Raw genomic sequence first — 23,896 nt, forward strand, 5'->3', positions numbered from 1 at the left:
ACATGATGTGGCATGGGAAGATGATGAAATTATGACAGGGGCTATGAAATAAGACAAGGGAACCTCTCCATGGCGAATTGCTGAGGCAGCTGGCCTCAGGCCTAAGTGGATCTCATTCATCTGAGAGTCAGTGAAGGAACAAGTGTGGTGGCTCACACTTGTAGTCCCAGTACTTTGGGAGGCTGAGGTGGGTGGATCACTGGAGCCCAGGAGTTTGAGACCAGCCTGCTTAACATAGGGAAACCCCACCTCTAAAAAAATACAAAAATCAGGCATGACGGTGCATGCCTGTAGTCCCAGCTACTCAGGAGGCTGAGGTGGGAGGATCCCTTGAGGCCGGAAGGGGGAGGTTGCAATGAGCTGAGATCACACCACTGCACTCCAGCTTGGGTGACAGAGCCAGACCCTTGGGTGACAGAGCCAGAAGGAACGTTTGGGAATGGAATCATCGTGTTGGTCGATCTGCAGATGTTAGTGATTGTGAGCGTTAGTTTTGCACCCATTGTGGGTTCTCACCCCACTTGGAAAACTGGTGGCTGTGCCCCATTTCATGGGTGAGGAGACTGAGGCTGGAAGAAGTCCAGGCCTGTGTCTGTCCTGTAGCTATCGACCAGGCTCTCAGACTCCAGAAACAAACCTCAGTAGAAATCAGCTATCGAGCAGGCACTCAGACTCCAGAAGCAAACCTCAGTAGGAATCAGAAGTGTTGGCCTGGCGCGGTCTGCCTGTAGCTATCGAGCAGGCTGTCAGACTCCAGAACCAAACCTCAGTAGAAATCAGAAGTGTCGGCCGGTTGCGGTGGCTCATGCCTGTAATCCCAGCACTTTCGGAGGCTGATGTGGGCGGATCATCTGAGATGAGGAGTTCGAGACCAGCCTGACCAACATGGGAGAAACCCATCTCTACTAAAAATACAAAATTAGCCAGGCGTGGTGGCACACGCCTGTAATCCCAGCTACTCGGGAGGCTGAGGCAGGAGAATCGCTTGAAACCGGGAGGCGGAGGTTGCAGTGAGCCGAGATCGTGCCATTGCACTCCAGCCTGGGTGACGAGCAAAACTCCATCTCAAAAAAAAAAAAAGAAATTAGAAGTGTTAATTCCAAGAAAGTTATCTTCCTCCATTATAAAGTAAGATCTGGAAGGTCAGAGAGGTCCCTGTACCGTTCCGATGCCTCAGTCCGTGGCTCCTCATTGTGTCTTCCTCTTCAGCTGAAGCTGCGAGGGTGTCCAGAAGGGGTGAGTTCTGCTCAGAGGGCCTGCCGAGGGCATTCCTTCCTGTCCTCCAGCATGAGAGGGACAGTGTGGGGCCCCTAGAGTACAGGGAAGACCTCCTCATAACTGAAGAGATGCGAGTCTGAGAGTCTTTATTGGCTCTTTTGTAGGAATTGCTGCAGGTCTCTCTGGTCCTTGGAGCCAGCCCGTGAGGCGGGGGGCAGGCTCTTGCTCTCTAAATGCAGTCACTCTTGAAGGAAAGGACGTTATGTTGGATTCAGTGTTAGTAAAGAGACTCATGTTTGGTTGGGTCTCTGTTGACCTTGTACTCTGTGCTGCACCTCTGCTTACAGAATACCTCCCATCCATGCCGGGTCGTGACTGCTCACCCGTTTCAGTGATCTGAGAAGGCTGGCCCTGAAAGAGCGGTTACTGCTCCCGTGCGGTTTAGAGCTCTTCCTGCACCTTGACTTGTCCGTTTCACAGTGAGGACACCAAGTCACAAGAAGGTCACTAGCCTGTAAGGTTGCATGACTGCTCAGTGGTGGGCTCAGACTTCTGACTCCACAGCTGGCGCTCCAGCTGTCAGGAACGTGCTCCAGGTGTGACGTGCGGACACTCCCCACTTGCAGCGTCCTCCACGGTACCGAGAGGAGGGTGCAATGTGGTGGGAGAAGCAAGGGATCGTGTTTTCAGAGTGTCCGCCACTAGCCCTAGGGGAATGTGTGACTCGCTCCCAACAGAGGGCAGGATTCTGGGGGAGGGCCGGAGTGCGTTTCTCTGGATGGAGGAGCAGAGCAGCTTGGGGCACGGTGTGGGAGCCCTCCTTAGGGACCTCATGGGTCACGTTCGCCATGGCTGCGCCACTCCTGTTCACTGCCAAGCACCGTGATTGCTCCTTGGATTTGCTCCCCTGGGGTTTCCTGGTCTCCTTGATGGTTTATACAGTGAGCAATCTGAGGCCACACACCTGTAATTTTCACAGTTATAGCTGGAGGTGTGGTGGTGTATTTGAACTTAATGGAACACCTCTTATTCCCTTCACTCTGAAGTTGGCTTCCTTGCCTATAAAGTTTGGTGATAAACCTAAGAAATACACCTGCTGTGCATTTTACTGCGTCCGTGATGAAAATCCCTCAACTTCACAGCCGCTCAGGCCTCGTGACCCTGCTTTCAGAGGGAGCCTTTTTCCTTTTCTTCCTTATCTATACTTCTCTCGTTCCTTTACCATTTATATTTTTAATATGGGAAACTAGACATCCTAGAAGTTTCTCAGCTTCCAGATTCTGTTACTGCAGACTGTTACTGATTCAACAATATGGTCCTTTTCCTGATGACATACGCCACATTCTTCTGAAGTACAGATGGTCTCCAAACTACCATGGTTTGACGTACAATTTTTTGACTTTACGATAGTGTGAAAGCAGTATGCATTCTATGGAAACCATACTTGACGTTTTGAATTTTGATCTTTTTCTGGGCTAGCAGTATGCCTCCAGATACTCTCGAGATGCCAGATAGCTCCTCGTCAGCCACATGATGGGGAGGGGGAATGACCCCTGCTCTACAGGGCACTGTGTTGCCAGCTGAGTTTGCCCAACTGTAGGCTAATGTAAGTGTTCTGAGCACATTTAAGGCAGGCTAGGCTAAGCTCTGATGTTAGGTAGATTACGTGTATTCAATGCTTTTTTTTTTTTTTTTGAGATAGCGTTTCACTCTCCCACCTGGGCTGGAGTGCAGTGGCGCAATCTCAGGTCACTGCAGTCTCCGCCTCCTGGGTTCAAGCAATTCTCCTGCCTCAGCCTCCCGAGTAGCTGGGATTACAGGCACCTGCCACCATGCCCGAGTAACTTGTTGTGTTTTTAATAGAGATGGGATTTCACCATGTTGACCAGGCTGGTCTCCAACTCCTGACCTCAGGTGATCCACCCGCCTTGGCCTCCCCAAGTGCTGGGATTACAGGCATGAGCCCCTGTGCCTGGCCTCAGTGCATTTTTGACCTAAGTATTTTCAATTTACAATGGGTTTATTGGACATAATCCCATCCTAATTAAGGAACATCTGTAGTCTACAAAGAGATACTTGCCAGTGTTCATTTAGCTCTGCTGTACTTTAAATAAAAGATATGTGTATCTTTAGTTCAAAGCTGGTGCCTTGGAACGGTGTCAAACATGAGAAGAATGTTCCAACAGCAAGATGGAATCATTGTCTTGCAGTGTTGAAATTAGACCGGTGGTGGCCAGGCGCAGTGGCTCACGCCTGTAATCCCAGCACTTTGGGAGGCCGAGTCGGGAGGATCATGAGGTCAGGAGATTGAGACCATCCTGGCTAACACAGTGAAACCCCGTCTCTACTAAAAAAAATACAAAAAATTAGCCGGGCGTGGTGGCGGGCGCTTGTAGTCCCAGCTACTCAGGAGGCTGAGGCAGGAGAATGGCGTGAGCCGGGAGGCAGAGCTTGCAGTGAGCCGAGATCGCGCTACTGCACTCCAGCCTGGTGGGCGACAGAGCGAGACTCCGTCTCAAAAAAAAAAAAAAAAAGAAGGAAAGAAATTAGACCGGTGGTGTTTTCATCCTTTTTCCTTGAGAATAAGTTTTCTGGATTTTAGTCTATATATTGAATAAAGCCTACAGGTCAAAGAATAGTAGGGACTTCTGAAGATTCAGGAGTGGCTTTAGAGAGGTAGCAGGGACATCATGATGTTTTTCAGCTCTTTAAAAAGATAGGAGTGGGCCGGATGCAGTGGCTCACGCCTGTAATCCCAGCACTTTGGGAGGCCGAGGTGGGTGGATCACTTGAGGTCAGGAGATCGAGACCAGCCTGGCTAACACAGTGAAACCCTGTCTCTACTAAAAATACAAAAATTAGCCGGGCATGGTGGCAGATGTCTGTAATCCCAGCTACTCGGGAGGATGAGGCAGGAGAATTGCTTGAACCCGGAAGGCGGAGGTTGCAGGGAGCCAAGATCATGCCACTGCACTTCAGCCTGGGCAACAGAGTGAGACTCCATCACAAAAGAAAAAAAAAAAAGGCATGGACCTTAATTCATCCTAATTCAGTTTTTGTAATCATGTGCAGAAACAAGTAACATATATATAAAAAGGCAGGAGAGAATGTAAACTTGGACTGACTTTATTCACAGTCACCAAGCAGTTTGGTTGATAATGTCTCTGAAAGCATGGACAAGTGAAATATGTAAGAGCAGAGCTCTTGGGGGCCAGGTGCAGTGGCTCATGCCTGTAATCCCAGCCTTCGGGAGGCTAAGGCAGGTGGATTGCTTGAGCCTAGGAGTTTGAGACCAGCTTGACAACGTGATTAGACCTCATCTCTACAAAAAATACAAAAATTAGCTGGGTGTGGTGGCACTTGCCTGTAGTCTCAGCTGCTCAGGAGGCTGAGACCGGAGAATTGATTGAGCCTGGGAGTTTGAGGCTGCAGTAAGCTGTGATTACACCACTGTACTCCAGCCTGGGTGACAAAATGAGACCCTGTCTCAAAAAAAAAAAAAAGAAAAAAAAACAGGAGCAGAGCTCTTGGACAAAGCCCTGCTGTGGAAAGCTTGCTTCATCTGGCTGCAGCCACTCCACAACGCCCGTCATCTTGCTCAGGAAGCCACAGCACTACTCTAGGAAAAGGGCAGAGAGGGGCCTGGGTCTCCCGCAGCTGAGAATCCTTTAAACAGTGCCTGTAGGGCCCTCTATTGTGGATTTGGTAGTTCTGCCTGCACCGAGGGAGATGCTTGCAGGTGCTTCTGAACCCTGCGTTTGGGAATTAGCTGCACATACAATTAAGGCTTTTGGGTATAGTAAAATTTGTGTGCCTTTGACCCTGTGGTTCTGAGTCCTCGATGTTAATGACAGAGCGGACACTGCAGCCCTTCTGTCTGCCAGCCAGCACCTCATTGGAAGTGTTTCATTGAAACGTCACACCCATATGCTGAGGCTGTCCTGTTATTATCCCATTTTATGGATGAGGGAACATTCACACTTAGAAGTTAAGTGAGTGGCCCAGGAAGCTACAATTTACCAGTACCCAAGCTGGGCTTTAAATTCTGACTGCCCCCTGCCTCCCCAAGGGGATTGTGCACAGCACAGAAGTTCACACACGATGCTTTATAGTATCAGCTTAGGTGGAGATCTGTGTTTATGTAGAATGCTGAGGAAACCACAGGCGAACCTGTGCATAAAGACTTCTGGAAAGAGTCATTGCTGGGCAACGAGGCTTCACGTGATTTGTGTATTTTTGTAGTCTTCAGAATTTTTTATGATTAGCATATGTCATTCTTATCGAAGTGTGGGGTTGTTATCAAAAAGTAAATTTAGATGTGGGAGAAATTCATATGTGATTGATTTTCAAAAGATTGCTGTAAAGTTGCTGGTGAAGGATGAGTGATCAGACACCATCAGAGCTGGAGAGGCAGCAGATGGGAATTGTGTGTTCCCAGTTCCCTGAAGAGCAGCTGGAGAGAGATGCCTCTGGTGCCGCCCCAGAATACGCAATGGGCATCTCGCCGCATGGGTGTTTGGGCTGGTGCATTGCTGCTGGCTGGCGCCTTCTTTTCAGGAACACTGTGGGACATGGGTATCCTCAGCCACAGTTCTGTGAACAGGAAGACCCTGGGCCTCTCTAGTTTCTTTCTTTCTTTTTTTTCTTTTTCTTTTCTTTTTTTTTTTTTTTGAGACGGAGTTTCACTCTTGTCACCCAGGCTGGAGTGCAGTGGCACAATCTCAGCTCACTGCAACCTCCACCTTCTGGGTTCAAGTGATTCTCTTGGCTCAGTCTCCCTAGTAGCTGGGATTACAGGCGCCCGCCACCAGGCCTGGCTAATTTTTGTACTTTTAGTAGAGACGGAGTTTCACCATGTTGACCAGGCTGGTCTCAAACTCCTGGCCTCAGGTGATCCGCCCACCTTGGCCTCCCAGAGTGCTGGGATCACAGGCATGAGCCACTGTGCCTGGCCTAGTTTCTTAATTGAAGTAAAACAGAGTAAGATGGCATGCAGGGCTAATCATTAGCCCAGCAGGTAAGCACCATGGCTCTGCAGCCAGCTGCCTCCTTAGAAAGTGGGATGTTGCCCCATGGAAGTGGTGACATGCTCTTCTGGTAGCATTGTTGAAATGAAAACAGGTTCAGTCCTTGATCACTAGGCTTTTTGTACCCAGGTACCTCTGGGGACTTGGCAGAGAGTTTGATCTCTCAGTGTCCAGGGGTTAACTTTCTACCTGAGAGTAGCATCCCATGCTTCTCCAGCACCTGCTCCTAACCAGGAAATTGGGGTAGACCAGAACCCCAGTCTTCCCAGCAGCTCAGTGTTTCTTGCCCTGGAGCATCTGTCTTCATCACAGTGACTCTGAACACGCTGCCATGGTGACATCTGGTAAACCTTAGGATGGCCATGGAAAACGACTCTTTGCCCTGTTTCTTCTTGGCTTCCCTTGCGTACAAGGATGAAGGAGGTGGTTTAACTTTATTTTTGTCCGTTACTTTTTAAGTCTAAAGTAAGTGCTTGAATCGGGTGGGTTTTCATTTTTTTGCTTTCTCACCCCTCAGGTTGGCCCCTAACTTGGCCTCTCACCCTCGTGTCAGCTGTTAGACACTGACTCAGTGGCTCAGAATATGAAAGGCTCAGGAAGTAGCATGCTGGCCCCACCTCCCTGTCCCCATACCTTAGCAGAGCAGCTGCCCAGCAGGGCCTCCTGCTCTTTCCCAAGAGTTTACTCCATCCATGGTGGGTGTCTTGGTAGGCCCGAGATACGAGAGGGAGTGCTGCTGTTACAAGAATTTACAGTTGTTCTCTTCAGCACAGAAATGCTGTAAATGGCCTCTTTCGATACTAGTTTATGAAATTATAAGTGTCTGATGATTGTGCGTCTTTGGTTTCAACAGCTACTCTGACCTACGACACTCTCCGGTTTGCTGAGTTTGAAGATTTTCCTGAGACCTCAGAGCCCGTTTGGATACTGGGTAGAAAATACAGCATTTTCACAGGTATCGGCCATGCTGGAGCCCACCCTGGTCTGACCGCTTGGCCTGCAGAAGCATTTTGTGATCACTGTTCTCTGCTAACTCTGCCATAACTTGTGACTTGCAAACTTAAGGCGTTGTGTGTGTGTGTTTTTTTTTTCTTTTAAACAACCTCTAGAAAAGGACGAGATCTTGTCTGATGTGGCATCTAGACTTTGGTTTACATACAGGAAAAACTTTCCAGCCATTGGTAAGTACTCTGTTTTATTACAACGCGGGACAAAATATGTTTTTAGGAAGGAGGAAAACTTATGCTTGTAGATTTGACTTCAGTATGCCACTGACTTCATTTGAATCCTCACAGCAATCCTGCTTAACTGAATTGGCCGAGGCCTCACGTGTAGTAGTGGCAAAGCTAGAATCCACGGCGCCTGACTCTAGGCCAGTGTGTTTTCAACTGCAAATCCCAGCTTATTACTGGAGCTGGAAATCAGTATCATGAGTTACGACCAACATTGTTTTAAATGTAGGACAGAATGTCATAGAAAGCAGTGTGTGTCCGCCACGGGCACGCAGCATGGCGCTTCAGGGATCTTCGTTTTCGTTTGCATGTTTGAGTGTGTGTTCTGGGTCACAGCTGTACAATGTGTTTCTTACTTAGGTCCAGAATGTTTGGAAGCCATTCTCTGTAGCCCTCATCTTTTTTAGTATTTTCCACACTTAACCTGTGGGGAGATTTGAAGGGCCAGGTGAATGTGACATGTTTTTGTGTAACACTAAGGTGCATTCTGTTAAAAGCCATTCATCATTGTTGTATACCCTGGAGCTGGAAGGAGATGGGGACTGGTTCTCAGCCTTGCCTCTCACCGGCGGAGAACTGAGGCCGGAGGTGAGGGCCGGGCTGGCGTCATGCTTCCTCAGTGCCAGGTCAGGGTTTGGTCCCTCTTCTAGGGGTGGTTTCATTCTTTATCCTGAAGTGAGGTGGAAGTCAAATAGCCACAACGGCTGGACATTGGAGAACACTGACGCGTAGGGACATACGACAGTGTCTCCTTAGGTTGATATTTAATGATACACCTTGTGAGATGTACCCTGGGAATATTGATATGTAATGATATATTTTAATGACATACCTTGTCAGATGTGCCCTGGGAATAGTTGCTCATTCCACAGTTTCCGCTTGTTTCGCAGCTGCGCTGAACCTGCTCTCTTGGCGGCCTTGGATGCGGGTTTGTCCCCAGCCTCCATCTCCTTCACAGCTACCCTGCCGCGTGCTGGGAAGGAGAACAGGACTGGAGCGAAGCCTTTCTGGTTTGGCAGAGGCCTTGTGGAGGAGGTGGAGGCTGGGGAAGAGCCTGCACGTGAAGCAGCCCTGTCGCAGTTCTGAAGGGCAGTGTGCTGTGTTTCCTTCTTAGCCCCACAGAGAGAACTTTTTAAAATTATTACTTTCATTTTTTTAATAGATGGGGTTTCGCTATGTTGCCCAGGCTGGACTTGAACTCCTGGGCTCAAGCAGTTCTCCCTCCTCAGCCTCCTGAGTGTCTGGGACTACAGGTGCACACCACCACGCCTGGCTCTGAGATACGTTTTTATCAGCAGTAGAGCGGTGAGCAGTGGAGCGAGGGTGACCATGGGCACTGCTGATTGGGTTGTTGGTGGGTGACGGCCACCACTACCCCAAGACACAGGGTTTATTGTCCTTGCCAGTGCATGGAGAAGCTGCCGGAAGCCCAGAGGTGGGCACAGGGCGAACCTTGTGGTCTGACCCCTGAATCTCTGCTTCTCACCCTGGTGTGCAGCCACAGCCTCTTGTCTGCTGCACAGGTGGCCCTCTCTGTTGTCACAGCTGTGCAGTGGCCTTCCACTGGACCCCTGCTATGGGCTGGCAGTGTTTCCCACGTGCCTGTCACATGCCGCGCAGTTCCATGGTGCGTGTTGTCCATCTTTCTGGGCCCCAGGGAGTGGCCGTGAGGGCAGGGCCCAGGCACCTGTGCTGGAAGGGCTGAGTTGCTGCCCTTGCGGCCCTTCCTGTGCTCTCAGCAGCACTGGATGTCATCAAGCGTTTGAATTTCTGCCTTTCTGATAATTGGAAAATGCGTTGTTTTGTTTAACTTTGCATTTTCTGGATGACTTACGGGGGTCAGTGTCTTCATATGTTTGTCAGACATTCCTTTTGCTCCATGACTGACTTGTTCATGTGTTTTGCCCATTTTGAGGAGGTTGTCGGGACATTTCACTCTCCAGTAAATGTGGCCCTTGGCGTTACTGAGTCCTAAGAGGTGTGTGTTGCCCCAGGTGGAGCTGATGGAGGAGGGAGTCGGTGCCTGTGGTGTGGGACTGACCGGCTGCCTCCTGCCAGTGGGCTTGTGGCCTGTGGGGCCATCTGGCCATGAGCACTTCTCTCTCTGTCTGCCACGACAGGGGGGACAGGCCCCACCTCGGACACAGGCTGGGGCTGCATGCTGCGGTGTGGACAGATGATCTTTGCCCAAGCCCTGGTGTGCCGGCACCTAGGCCGAGGTGAGTCACAGCCCTGGGGAGGGCGCATGGCCACGGTGTTCTCAGGAAGCAAAGGGGACTGTGGGGTCAGGGCTCTTTAGAGCAGACCACAGGTAAAACAGTAAGTAGAACTTGGGGGTTTCTTGAGTAATGAGCCACTTGTTTTTCTTGATTTAAAAAACTGACTTTAAAGAATGCTGATAAATCCGCATGGGCAACATGGCGAGACCCCGTCTCACAAAAAATACAAAAATTAGCCACGCGTGGTGGCTCCTGCCTGTAGTCCCAGCTACTTGGGAGACTGATATGGAGAATTGCTAGAACCCAGGAGATGGAGGCTGCAGTGAGCTGAGATCGCACCATTGCACTCCAGCCTCTGCAACAGAGTTAGACCCTATCTGAAAAAAAAAAAAAAAAAGAAGAAGAAGAAGAAGAATGCTAATAAATGTTTTAAATTACTGAAACTGTTTTCTGTACAGATTTGTTTTGATAACTTGGCGTATATGTATTTGAAATCCTGAAGAACATGGGTTTTTACTTTTAAAAGATTCTGGGCTGGGTGTGGTGGCTCATGCCTGTAATCCCAGCACTTTGGGATGCCGAGGCGGGTGGGTCACGAGGTCAGGAGATCAAGACCATCCTGGCCAGCATGGTGAAACCCCATCTCTACTAAAAATACAAAAATTAGCTAGGCTTGGTGGCACGTGCCTGTAGTCCCAGCTACTCGGGAGGCTGAAGCAGGAGAATCGCTTGAACCCGGGAGGTGGAGGTTGCAGTGAGCCGAGATCACGCCATTGCACTCCATCCTGGGTGAGAGAGCGAGACTCTGTTTAAAAAAAAAAAAAAAAAAGAAAAGATTCTGAAAAAGGTTTGGATGCCATCTGTATCTTTAGTGTGAAAGTGAAAACTTGTTTCTCATATTGATGGTAGAGCTGACCTGTAATTTTTTTTCCAATAGATTGGAGGTGGACACAAAGGAAGAGGCAGCCAGACAGCTACTTCAGCGTCCTCAACGCATTCATCGACAGGAAGGACAGTTACTACTCCATTCACCAGATAGGTGGGAGGCTGCAGAATGTGCCAGGCCCCACCCGGGCTGTCTGGAGAGGGTGGAGTGGTCGGTTTCCCCTCAGAGCTTTTCTGGTGTCGTGGGTTGTGGAGCAGGAGGCTGTAAACCTGTAAACACTGACCTCTGACCATCTGTGCGCTGCTGTCACATCACCCCCGTGTCATCCCACATCACCCCCGTCCCACCCAGGCCCAGACCCTGGGCCTTGCCCTTCCTGCTGTCCATGCGGCTTGCAGTGCCTGGTGCTCGGCACAGTCTGGGGAAATTGGCCTCGCCCCATCAGTGAATCTGAATGCTCAGATTGAAGTGGAGTGAGTAAAGAAGAGTTGGCCTTTCTTGCAAGCAAGGCCGGCTTTTGAGCACTGTGTTTTCACTTATAGAAGGAAGTGGTCCCTTCATTTCCCCTTCTTTTCTAAGTTCATAGTGAAGGACAGTCCCCGAGACCTTGTTTGCCCCCTCACGCCTCCCCCGATCTTGTTGGGGCATCCTTCCGTCTGGAGGCTGGGTAGGGTGCTGTCCAGGCCTTCCTGTGATGTGTCTCCTGGCACCACGTGCCACCAGAGGTCAGGGCTGGGGGCGTTGGGATGGTCGGGGCGGGTGTGTGTTGCTAATGTGTATCTGTTCCCTGCAGCGCAAATGGGAGTTGGCGAAGGCAAGTCCATAGGCCAGTGGTACGGGCCGAACACTGTCGCCCAGGTCCTCAAGTATGTACTGTGCTTCCACTGCCGAGCATGGGGCAGCAGGGATGTTCCCTGGGGGTTAAATTCTCCTTGAGTCTTCATGGCTACAGGAAATAAGGGGTCTCTAATTATTTACTTCATGGCCCTCGGAAGGTTTCTCAGCGATGACTGTGTCGAGGTCTTGTGAATAGGAATTTATGTTTTCTAACAAAATGAACACCGTAGTCCACATCCTGGCTGGCACATTGGACCCTTGTTCTTTGCTGCATGGATCCACCTGTAATGGTGGCTTCTGATGGGGTGGGCAGCTGAAGCTAGTCTGCAGCCATCTGTGCGGGTGCCGGGCCCTTCCACCTCTGCAGGCTTGTTGGAGGCTGCCCTCCGCGGGCCTTGCCACCTGCCTTTCTCACTCTACCCGGAGACTCCCTGTAGCCTCGCTCACCTTCCCATACACCTCAGCGTCTGAAAGTGTGCTCTGCACCTGCTCCGCACCTGCTTCCTTTCGCACCTCACTCAGCCCCATTGCGTGCCCGCCCCCCAGATTCCTCTGAGATGACCCTCCCTGCAGTTCCAGAAACTTGCCTGTGGTTTCAGCTTCGTGTCCACTCTTCATTCCTCTTGACCCATCCAGGGTCATTTGGTCTGATTCCATGTGTCCTGGCATCCCAGCATTTTTGGGGAGGCTCTGGCCAGTTCCCCCAGGACTTGTCCCCTCAGGGTCTCCTCCCCACTGGTCTGAGGGCCAGCGTCTCCCCAGCCTGTCTTCAGCCACGGCCCCCTTGAAGCCTCTCCTTCTGCATCTGCCTGTTCTGTATCCCACTCAAGGCCCTCAGGCATCCCATGTTCCACGTTCCTGAAGTGGCCCTGTTTCCCCTCACCCACAGCCTGCTCCTCAGCATGGCAGTCACTGTCTCCACCCAGCTTTTCTGTCAGGTTCCCTGGGGTCCTGCACAAGTCCGTCTCTGCCACATCCCACGTCACCCGCGTCCCACGTCACCCCTGTCCCACATCCCCAGCCTGCTGCTCCCTCTGTCTCCAGGGCCCGCCCTGTGTTTGGCGTGGCACCTGCTCAGTCCCTACTGCATGCCCTTCAGAGTCCTCTGTCCAGCAGCTCCCCAGCCCCCACCACACCCTTCCACTCACACTTCTCTTGCTGCTGCCTGGAGTGGCCCCACCAAGTCAGCGCTGTTCTCTGGAAGCACCAGGCCACTCGCCATGCTCACTGTTTCTCCTGGTCCCCTGCCTGCTCCCCACCAGCCCCCGCCCCTGTTGCTGGATGATCCTCCCCAACCTGCAAGTGCTGTGGCACCCAGGCACATGGACGGCTTCCAGGGCTGATTTGTCCCTGGACTCCAAGCTCAGGTCCAGCTGCTTATTCTGCATTTCCACCTAGGTATCTGTGTGCATGGTGACCTGACAGCCAGAGCCCGTGCTGGCCCCAGCCTGCTTCTCCTACAGTGGTCCTTCAGGTGCTCAAACCAAAATCTGGGATTGTTCTAGACCCCTCTTTCTTTTTGAGACGGAGTCTCGCTCTGTCGCCAGGCTGGAGTGTAGTGGCATGATCTCTGCTCAGAATCCCAAGTGATTCTCCTGCCTCAGCCTCCCGAAGTGCTGGGATTACAGGCGTGAGCCACCGTTCCTGGCCAGGACTCCTCTCTTTTTTCTTTTTTTTTGAGACAGTCTAGCTCAGTAGCCCAGGCTGGAGTGCAGTGGTGCAATCTTGGGCTCACTGCTTCCTCCGCCTCCCGGGTCCCGGTTCAAGCAGTTCTCCTGCCTCAGCCTCCCCGGTACCTGGAATTACAGGCACCTGCCACCATGTCCAGCTAATTTTTTCAATTTTTAGTAGAGATGGGGTTTCACCATGTTGGCCAGGCTGGTCTTGAACTCCTGACCTCGTGATCCACCTGCCTTTGCCTCCCAGAGTGCTGGGATTACAGGTGTGAGCCACCGCGCCTGGCCAGGACTCCTCTCTTTCTTTTTTTTTTTTTTTATTTTTTTTCCGAGACAGAGTCTAGCTCTGTAGCCCAGGCTGGAGTGCAGTGGTGCAGTCTTGGGCTCACTGCTACCTCCGCCTCCCGGGTCCCAGTTCAAGCAATTCTCCTGCCTTAGCCTCTTCAGTAGCTGGGATTATAGGCACGTGCCACCATGCCCAACTAATTTTTGTATTTTTAGTGGAGACAAGGTTTCACCATGTTAGCCAGGCTGGTCTTGAACTCCTGACCTCGTGATCCACCTGCCTCATCCTCCCAAAGTGCTGGGATTACAGGCATGAGCCACCGCTCCTGGCCAATTCCTCTTTATTTCAGTGGGCCCATTCAAAATATCAATTCCTCTTTCTTTCAGTGGGCCCATTCAAAATATGTCCAGACTCTGACCAGTGTTCATCCTTTCGCTCCCTGTGCTGGTCCCAGCCCCATCTTCTTCTTTCTTGTTGATCTTCCTTCTCTCTTTGTCATCCTACAGTCTCTTTAGCAAATAACAGCAGAGCCATCTGCATAAAACATATTGGCCACTGCTCTGCCTTGAACTGCCCTGGCTCTTCACTGCTGACTCAGGCGGGGCTCTACCCCACCTCCCTGGCATGACACCTTGTGCTCCTGGGACACACCAGCCTCAGGGCCTTTGCATGTGTGGTGCCTGGCACTTGGACCCTGTTCCCCCGACACCTGCCTGGGTTGCGCCCCATGTCTGCCCAGGTACCCTTTGGCACCAAGGTCTTCCCTGTGGCTACGTTAGTAGTGCCACTCCCCGTTCCTGCGTTACTGTTCTCTGCAGTGTTGACCACCGGCCCACGTGGCTGCTGCTTCCTTGTTTGCCCTCCGCCAGGTCAGCTTTGCCAGTGCTGCTGTGTCCCTTGTGTGTGGGTGCGTCTTCAGCACTGCATCTGGGCTAGAGGTGGGAGGAGGAAGGTGGTGTGGGAGTGGGGCGGGGAAGCAGGCTGTCCTCCCATCTTCAGCACTGCAGCTGGGCTGGAGATGGGAGGAGGAAGGTGGTGGGGCAGGGGGGCAGTGGGGGGCAGGCTGTCCTCCCAGTGTCCCCTCTGGGCTTGTGCATTGGGAGGGGCTCTGTGTGGTCACCCCAGTCCCCTGCTCCACCCCCACCCAGCTCCCCTCCACAGGTCTTGCATTCTGTCCCCGGGAGCACCAGGTCTTTGCTGCCTCAGGGCCTTTTCTATTGTTTTACCTTTTGTTGAGGTCCTCTGACCCCACCTCCACCAGACCTGAGATGAGATCAGAGTCGTGTTAGACTTTTGGCTGCAGAATCTGCCCTTCCCTCAGAACGGGAAATCCAAGGCCATGGTTCCTCCTCACTGGCGTGCACAGTCGTGCTTCCCACTAAGCTGCAGGTTTCTCTGTAAGGACTCAGATTCCTTGGTTGTCAGCTCAGCGTGTTTGGTGGAGGGGAGAGCAGAGCAGAGCGTGAAGGTGCTGGGAGGCCTGCTTCAAAGTTGGCAAAACCCACAGCATCTCAGAGCTGCGTTCATGTTCTAGTTCCTGCCTCTGTGCCAGTGAGACCAGAAAACCAGGCCACTCAAAAGCCTCTTGCGTGTGCTCTCTATGAATGGAGGCTGGGGCAAGGGCAGGACCCCTGGGCCTCAGGCGAGAAGAAGCAGATTTACCCTCAGCTTTCTTCCTGTCTGTGGCATTGGCTGTGCCCCGGATTTTAGGAGCCTTGGCCCTTCTCATCCGAGAAGCACCTCTAACGCGAACCCTCCTTCGCGCAGCTGTCGCTGCAAAGATGAACCGTCTTTGAATTGTACAAAAGCTTATGGTCATTCTCCTACTCTCTGTAGGAAGCTTGCTGTCTTCGACACGTGGAGCTCCTTGGCGGTCCACATTGCAATGGACAACACTGTTGTGATGGAGGAAATCAGTAAGTGGCTCAGGGTTTCCATGGACAAGAAAGTTGAAATCACGGGCAGCATACACACTTCCTCGCCTGAGTCCCCACAGGAGCCTCGGCGAGTGTTGTCAGTCGCCCCATGCCGTGCAGGTGCTCCGTGGGGCCTGTGCGCCAAGCCAGATGCACGGTGGCCTCACTCTCCTATCCTGGCGGTCATACCAAGAGAGGAGAGCCCAGGCTGTCTGGAGGCCGCGACTTGGTATCTCACGTCGTGTTTTGTGTCTTGGTTACAAATCGTTTGTGAAGGCCTGCTGTGCTTAGGCGCCCTCGTGTGGGAATTCTGGTGAAGTTATTTTGCGTGCCTTGATGTGCCACAGAGAGATGGAGCAACCATCTCTAGCTGCACCATCTCGAGCAAAGGCACGTCGTGAAGGCAGAGCTCTTTTCAGCTTTCTGGAAGAAAGGTCTGCTGCAACCCTGAAGGAACCTGGGCGTGGCAACATTTACATCTAGGAGGAAAACTGTGGCTCAGTTTTAACAAATGGGCTCATTGAGTGAGTTCCAAATTCATGTTTCACCTTCCATGATGTAGCCAAGCTGAGAACTCTTAAAAATGCCTCACCGCCTTTTTTACTCAGGGCCACCTTTTTCCCAAGGAGCTTCTCAAAACTCCCTCAATTCCAATTTTATTGAAGTTCTACATGTAGGCTATTGCCTTGAATCCAATTTTCCATAAGAAAGAGCTCATTTAGGCCGGGCGCGGTGGCTCATGCCTGTAATCCCAGCACCTTGGGAGGCCGAGGCGGGTGGATCATGAGGTCAGGAGTTCAAGACCAGCCTGGCCAACATGGTGAAACCCCGTCTCTACTAAAAATACAGAAACTAGCTGGGCATGGTGGCACACGCCTATAGTCCCAGCTACTCGGGAGGCTGAGGCAGAAGAATCGCTTGAACCTGGGAGGCGGAGGTTGCAGTGAGCCTTGATCACGCCACTGCACTCCAGCCTGGCCACAGAGCGAGAATCCGTCCCCCGCCCCCCCAAAAAAAGACCTCATTCAGAGCCACAGCCGTAACTGCGCACAGATTCACAGTGGGAGTGGGTCCTGCCCTGTGACTGTGGGTGTGCTAGGTCACCACACAGGTGTGTGCTGGGTCACAGACACGCCCCTTCCCTGCCTCTCCATTCTGTTTCTTCGTCGTCTGGCCATCCTCGGGGGCATTGTGACACAGCGGAGGGAGTGAGGCAGGACTTTATAAGGGAGAGTGAGGCTGGCTTCTGCAGCATTGAGAGCTTTGCCACAGCAGGCTCTCCTTCCAGGATTCTGTTCCTCAGAGACTTGAACTTGGGATCATAACCAAAGGGTGTTTGTTTCTTCCATCTGCCTTTTCCCTCCATTCTATTTCTTGAAATTTTTATAAAACATTGGAAACACAGGAAGAGTACAAAGAAAGAGAAAAATTATTGATTTTACCACTCAGAAATAACTCATATGAGCATTTTGACATTCTTACTCTCAGTATTTCTGCTGTGCTTTTCAAAAACTTACATAGTTTCCTAAGTATTTTCTCCTGGCCATGAGTGACAGCATTGTAATTATTAACTGGCTACACAATATACTATTATACCTTAGTTCCCTGTTCACTGCCCCATCCTCCCTCCCGTGTTTGGGGAAATCACTTACCCCCTCGTTCCGCACCCGTGCTCAGGATCTCACCAAGTCACACCTCAGTCCCTGGCCTCGGATTAGGGAGGCTGTTGCTGGGTGCACTGGCCAGGAAGGCGCAAGGGTCAGGGCTTCCTAGAACCTCCGTCCCTCTGGGTGCAGGTAGCACTGGTGGGAGTCTCGGGGGCAGCTTGACTGTGTGGACTCCAGCTCCGTCCCTTCGGGAGTCTCAGGGCTGCCCAAAGCAGTGCTGCTGAAACGTGGCTTGTCAGAGTGAGAGTGGGGTCAGGTCCTGGAAGAGCTTGAATCTGCATTTCCCAGCCCCTGGGGATGGTGGCTCCCAGGAGGATGTGGAGGCTGCCTGGTCTGACTGGCTTCGTCTCACTGCGTCAGCTGCCTGACAGGACACTGTTCCTCATAGGAGCATGTGGAAGGTGCCTGATGCCCCCGTTTAGGAAGAAGGGCATCCACATCCAGCCGGCAAAGGCACTGGCATTGATGCACAAGGCTGGGGTTTCTGGGTTCCTGAGTGTGGCGTGGTGTTGTGAGGAGGACATCGGGGTCGTTCTGAATGATCCCTACCAAAAGCCCCAGGAGGGAGTAGTGGGGGGAGGGCAGGAAGCACCAAAAGCCCCAGGAGGGAGTAGTGGGGGGAGGGCAGGAAGCAGGCTGCTTTTTTCAGTCGTGCTGCTAAGAGTGCGCAAGGGAGGACATCCCAGGAAGAAGTCCCCAAAGCCGGAGCTAGAGAAACAGACGGGTCCTGGGCCAAGCAAGGACTTTTATTCTAGTTTCTCGGAACTGCTTGTGGAAGGAGCAGTTAGACAGGAGAAGACTCATGCCATTCAGAAATTCCACTAAAGCTTCTTCCTGCCGCGAAAGAGCTGCCTGACGGTGTTCCCACTCAGATTTTAGGTGAAGCCTGTGGGGTAAGGGGAGACCTTACTGCCTACAGTGTCCCCATCCACCAACCCATCCCCCCCGCAACTCATCCTTCCGTCCACCCCCAGTCAAAGGCCAGCCAGGACATCCTTAGCATGCTCTTCTTGTCCTTAACGTTGATGGGCTTAGACCTTTCTAACGACAGTAGACAGAATGTCACTGAATGTAGGGAGGAAATACAGATTAGAAAACGTGTCAGTCTGGCAGTGAGGACAAATGACTCCAATGAAAGAAAAGTAAATACCAGAGCAAGCACAGTCAGAAACAGAGTGGGGAGAAACTCAACTCTCTGAGAGGCAGTGCAGCCAAATAGAGGCAGCTGAGAGCAGAGTGTGTGGATTAGAACTTTTCGGGACAGTTGGCCACTGATTCAGAGTAGGAGAAGATTCCCCTGAGTTGGTGAGAGTTGAGTCTTTAGAGCTAAAGACCCCCAAATTTTTTTATCAGAAGTACTTAAACATACATGTTCCTGATAATATTTCCAAATTGCAGAAGTAAAGGGAAACTTCTCTAAACATCCAAATAATAGTATCACTACTAAGCTGCTTTGAAGAAAGGCAGTCTCAACTGGCCTGGGCATCTCATCTTTGTGCCACACCAAATGCTACTGGAAAATGTTTAGAATTCTGAGAAAAGACCTGGCTTCATGAGGTGAGAGTAGGTATGTGTACTGTGTAGTTGTCATTGATAGAGAAATATAAAATTTAAATGTGTTCAAAATGTAAAGAGAACACGAGAAAATTTCAGGTGGTGGCAGGAATAGGCAAAAGCCCGTTGCACCCTGTTGACAGCAGGGTGTTTGTGACGTGGTAGGTCACACACTCAGTGCTGGGCTCTGGAGGCACAGAAGCAACCGGCCCAGCTACACATCAGCCCTTGAGCCGATTCATGTGTTTGATCATATTCCTGAGACAGTAGGGTCTGTGCAGGTAACAAAGCACCAGTCAGCAGGAAACTGTCACCACCAGGAAGCCTTTCTATCAAAACATAACTTCAAAATCAGTAAAGTGGGCCGGGCGCGGTGGCTCACGCCTATAATCCCAACTTCAAAATCAATAAAGCGGGCCAGGCGCGGTGGCTCACGCCTATAATCCCAACTTCAAAATCAATAAAGCGGGCCGGGCGTGGTGGCTCACGCCTATAATCCCAACTTCAATAAAGCGGGCCGGGCGCGGTGGCTCACGCCTATAATCCCAACTTCAAAATCAATAAAGCGGGCCAGGCGCGGTGGCTCACGCCTATAATCCCAACTTCAAAATCAATAAAGCGGGCCGGGCGTGGTGGCTCACGCCTATAATCCCAACTTCAAAATCAATAAAGCGGGCCGGGCACGGTGGCTCACGCCTATAATCCCAACTTCAAAACCAATAAAGCGGGCCAGGCACGGTGGCTCACGCCTATAATCCCAGCACTTCGGGAGGCCAAGGTGGGTAGATCACATGAGGTCAGGAGTTCAAGACCAGCCTGGTCAACATCGTAAAACCCCATGTCTACTAAAAAAAAAAAAAAAAAAAATTGGCATGGTGGCACGCCCTCGTAATCCCAGCTGCTCGGGAAGCTGAGGCATGAGAATTGCTTGAACCTGGGAGGCAGAGGCTGCAGTGAGCTGAGATCATGCCACTGCACTCCAGCCTGTGTGACACAGTAAGACTGTGTCTCAAAAAACCAAAACAACAAAAAATAATAAAGCAAAATATATAGAAAACAGAATAATTAACAGATTAGCTATGGAAAGATCAAAGCTACAGGGGACCCAGATAACACAACAGGCAGAGTTTAGTAGATACGTGTCAAACCCTAGATTGTGACAGCAGAGTGTGCCTGGGAATTTCTGTGGAACTAATGCGGAATAAAATGAAAAAAGGACAAAACGCTGCTGCCTGGAAATGTGAAACCTCAAAAAAGTCAAGCGTAGAGACCATAACTATGTATCTGAACCTGATGTGTACAGAACTCAGAAGAAAACCTGTGTACCTTCAATACTAGTATATGGGTTCTTTACAAAGTGAAAATTAATGACATAAGCATACAACTCAAGAATTCGGAAAAAGCAAAATTAACTGAAGAAACCAAAGAATAATATTAAAGACAAATACAGAAATTAATGATTTAAAGGAAGAAATGTATTAGGCCAGGTGTAGTGGCTCATGTTTGTAATCCCAGCACTTTGTGAGGCTGAGGCAGGAGGATTGCTTAAAGCCAGGAATTCAAGACCAGCCTGGGCAACATAGCCAGACGTCTTTTTTTTTTTTTTTGGAACAGTCTTGTTCTGTCGCCAGGCTGGAGTGCAGTGGTGGCACGATCTTGGCTCACTGCAATTTCCACTGCCCAGGTTCAAGTGATTCCCCTGCCTCAGCCTCCTGAGTAGCTGAGACTACAGGTGCATGCCACCACACCTGGCTAATTTTTTGTATTTTAGTGGAGATGGGGTTTCACCATATTTCACCATGTTGGCCAGGATGGTCTTGATCTCCTGACCTCATGATCTGCCCACCTTGGCCTCCCAAAGTGCTGGGATTACAGGCGTGAGCCACCGTGCCTGGACCTCATTCTATAAAATATTTTAAAAATAAATTTTAAAATTAAATTTATTAGAATTAACACATACTAGAACTGGCTCTTTGAAGCAATAACATATATGTTTAAAAAAAATCAAAGTTAAAATCCCTCCCTTGGCTAAGCGCTGTGGCTCCCGCCTGTAATCCTAGCACTTTGGGAGGCGGAGGCAGGCAGATTGCTTGAGTCCAGGAGTTTGAGACCAGCTGCCTAGGTAACATGGGAAAACCTCATCTCGACAAAAAAACAAAACAAAAAAACTAGCCGGACATGGGGGCATGTACCTGTAGTCCCACCTACTCGGGAGTCTGAGGTGGGAGGATCCCATGAGCCTGGGAGGTTGAGGCTGCAGTGAGACGTGATTGCACCACTTCACTCCAGCCTGGGTGACACAGTAAGACCCTGTCTCAAAAACCAAACAGAAACCCAAACAACTCCCTTAAGGCTGGGCATGGTAGCTCCTACCCATAATCGCACCCCTCAGGGAGGCTGAGTTGGAGGATTGCTTGAGACCAGCCTGGACAATTCCCTCTCTATAAGAAATAGAAAAATCAGGCCAGGCACATGGCTCATGTCTGTAATCTCAGCACTTTGGGAGGCTGAGGCGAGCAGATCACTTGAGGTCAGGAGTTCGAGACCAGCCCGGCCAATGTGGCAAAACCCCGTCTCTACTAAAAATACAAAAATTAGCTGGGCGTGGTGACACACACCTGTAATCCCAGCTACTGGGGAGGCTGAGGCAGGAGAATTGCTTGAGCCCAGAAGGCGGAGGTTGCAGTGAAACGAGATTATGCCACTGCACTCCAGCCTGGACAACAGAGAATCGGCTTCAAAAAAGAAAAGTCAGTGGGGCACAGTGGCCCACACCTGTTGTTCCAGCTACTCGGGAGGCTGAGGCGGGAGGATTGCTTAAGCGCAGGTGTTTGTGGCTGCAGTGAGCTGTGGTTGCGCCACTGCACTGCAGCCTGGGTGACAGAGTGAGACCCCATCTCTAAAAGAAATTTAAAAATTTCTGTCTCAGAATCCTTGTTTTCCAGCTGTCTGTTTTGAGAAATTTGAGTCCTACAAAAAAGTTCAGTGAGTCATGGCCACAAACCCTCCACCTAGATCCACCAATTGTGTTTTGACACGCTTGGTTTTTATGAGCAAGCCTCCTGTGAATGAGAGTGTTCCTGAGAGCCACACAGCCTCATCACCACAAAAGAGGTGACGCCACGACTCACCAGGGTCCGTCTTGGCCCCTTGCTGTCCAGGGAACAACCCGTGCCGCTGATTTGTGTTCCTGGTTGAGGGTCCGGTGCTGTGTGTATATAGTTGTGATGTCTTTCTAGTCTTTAATTGAGAAGGTTCTGCCTCTTTGTTGTGGTTGTTGCTGCTTTGTGGCATTTTTGAGGAGTTCAGGTGAGCTGACCATCCCACAGGCTGGATTTGTCTGCTTCCTCACAGTTGGGCTTGGGTTGAGCCTGTGGCTGAGAGTAGCCTCTGGGTGGCAGTGTCCTCTGCTATCCCATCCGGGGCCTGCAGTGGGACACTATGTCAGATCCCCGGAGATAGTGTCTTTTTTCCTTTGTAATTAATGAATAATCCAGTGGTGACACTGAGCGTGTCCTGGTGAGCTGTGTGACTCCTGCCTGATAATGGTGGTTTTTCTAGCCTGTCCTTTCCTTTCACGTTTATTGGTTGGCGTTCTTGAGAAGAGCCGTCTTTTCTCCCATCACTTAGTGTGCAGTGTGCTACCTGTCACCTGTCTGTCACCTGTCACTGTCACCTGTCAGTCACTGTCACCTGTGACTGTCACCATCACCTGTCAGTCACTGTCACCTGTCACTGTCCATCTTTTTGATGCTTGACGGTTCCACCTTTGGCCGGTGGCCACCTCAGTCTCGTGGTGTCTTTTGCCGTGTTCTGGCGTTTTTCGTTTATGTTTTGAGCCCTCCCTTATGTTCTGGGTTAAGTAGATGCTGCAGGCACCTCTGAACATTCCCTGCCTAGCCCTGGAATCAGCCTGGCTCCTCTGAGTGGGGAGTGGTGTTGAGAAACCTCGATCTAGACGCCGGGCATGCTCCATGCTCCCGGAGTGTCTTCTCCCATCACCGCACCCTCCGGTTGATGTGTCCTCCGGACCATTGACTCACGGGTGTGTGTAGGCAGAAGGGGTGGGAGCAAGGAAAGGCGTTGCTGAGGAGGCCCGGAGGGAGCGGGTTCTGGCTGTGCTGGCACTAGCCAGGCTGGCGGGCTGCATGGATACTTCTGTGATTTTCCTCTCAAGTGCATGTGGCTTTTTCTTGCACTGTTTCGTGTGTGTGCTTTATTTCACAATAAAACTCTTGAATTAAGTATGCATAGAAAATATTTCTTTTTTCTCTGGGTGGCAAGATTATGAAAAAATTTTCTTATGCTTTTCTATATTTTCCAAGTTTGAATTTCACTGTAAGCACCTGGCTTTGTACTGCCCTTTTTCTGTTACACAGTCATCATTTGCTTGCTTGTTGTGGGAGCACTTTTGCGCAGGTCTGCTTGGTTAGTGAAAGCATGTCTCCCTTTCTAGGAAGGTTGTGCAGGACCAGCGTTCCCTGTGCAGGCGCCACTGCGTTTCCTGCAGATTCCGACCGGCACTGCAACGGATTCCCTGCCGGAGCTGAGGTCACCAACAGGCTGTCGCCATGGAGACCCCTGGTACTTCTCATTCCCCTGCGCCTGGGGCTCACGGACATCAACGAGGCCTACGTGGAGACGCTGAAGGTGGGTCCTGCCGTGCAGCGCTTGCCCTGAGTCCCTGTCCCCTTCTCCCAGTTCTTAGTCACTTTCAGTGCGTTGTCGTCACGTGGCCATTTGTGCAGCCGGCTCTCGGGGGAGGGGTAAACAACCCTGGTTTACACCGTTTCCCAAGGGGTGAGTGGGCGTGAGGCACGTCCATCAGTACGCACGTGCTGCTTTGGTTCTGCAAGTGTCAAGGCGAGTGTCGAAGATGAAAGCATGAGGCGCTTGCAGGGGGTCCTCGGAACCAGGTGCCACTCCTCGGCCTGACGGGGAGCCCCGCCCCCTCCCGGGTCTCCACTGTGCCCCAGGCATGCCCGCCCCACTCCCCCACAGCCCTCTTGGCCTGAGGTCCCTTCGGAGGGTCGGTTGGCCTGTGAGGAAGGGACGTGTGGGCAGGGCCTGGGGATGGGCAGGGCTCTGTGAGGAGCTCCAGCCACAGGCTCCCCCATGTCATGAAAGCAAAAGGGGGCGGGGCACGGTGGCTCATGACTGTAATCTCAGCACTTTGGGAGGGCAAAGCGGGCAGATCACGAGGTCAGGAGTTTGAGACCAGCCTGGCCAACATGGTGAAACCCCGTCTCTACTAAAAATATAAAAATTAGCTGGGCATGGTGGTGCGCGCCTATAGTCCCAGCTACTCAGGAGGCTGAGGCAGGAGAATCTCTTGAACCCAGGAGGCGGAGCTTGCAGTGACCCGAGATCATGCCATT

The 23,896-nt window shown here is 51.3% G+C and overlaps 1 protein-coding gene across 9 annotated transcripts in view; it reads left to right on the forward strand.

The window, feature by feature from the left end:
• ATG4B (autophagy related 4B cysteine peptidase) overlaps positions 1-23,896 on the forward strand; it is a 36,900-nt gene that overhangs the window by 6,758 nt on the left and 6,246 nt on the right. For 5 of the 9 annotated variants that reach the window (XM_003309574.6, XM_009444730.5, XM_063791792.1 and 2 more), the window contains exons 2-8: positions 7,099-7,200; positions 7,355-7,426; positions 9,598-9,696; positions 10,634-10,735; positions 11,376-11,448; positions 15,218-15,297; positions 22,975-23,168. In XM_003309574.6, coding sequence (XP_003309622.2) covers positions 7,099-7,200; positions 7,355-7,426; positions 9,598-9,696; positions 10,634-10,735; positions 11,376-11,448; positions 15,218-15,297; positions 22,975-23,168 — 722 coding nt within the window. Of the gene's footprint in view, positions 1-1,565; positions 1,722-7,098; positions 7,201-7,354; positions 7,427-7,974; positions 8,066-9,597; positions 9,697-10,633; positions 10,736-11,375; positions 11,449-15,217; positions 15,298-22,974; positions 23,169-23,896 lie in introns of those variants that run through there. The other 4 variants (XM_009444731.5, XM_063791793.1, XM_063791796.1 and 1 more) reach the window with 3 other exon arrangements.

Source organism: Pan troglodytes, chromosome 13 (assembly GCF_028858775.2).
Source record: "Pan troglodytes isolate AG18354 chromosome 13, NHGRI_mPanTro3-v2.0_pri, whole genome shotgun sequence".
In the NCBI taxonomy this organism is placed as follows: domain Eukaryota; kingdom Metazoa; phylum Chordata; class Mammalia; order Primates; family Hominidae; genus Pan; species Pan troglodytes.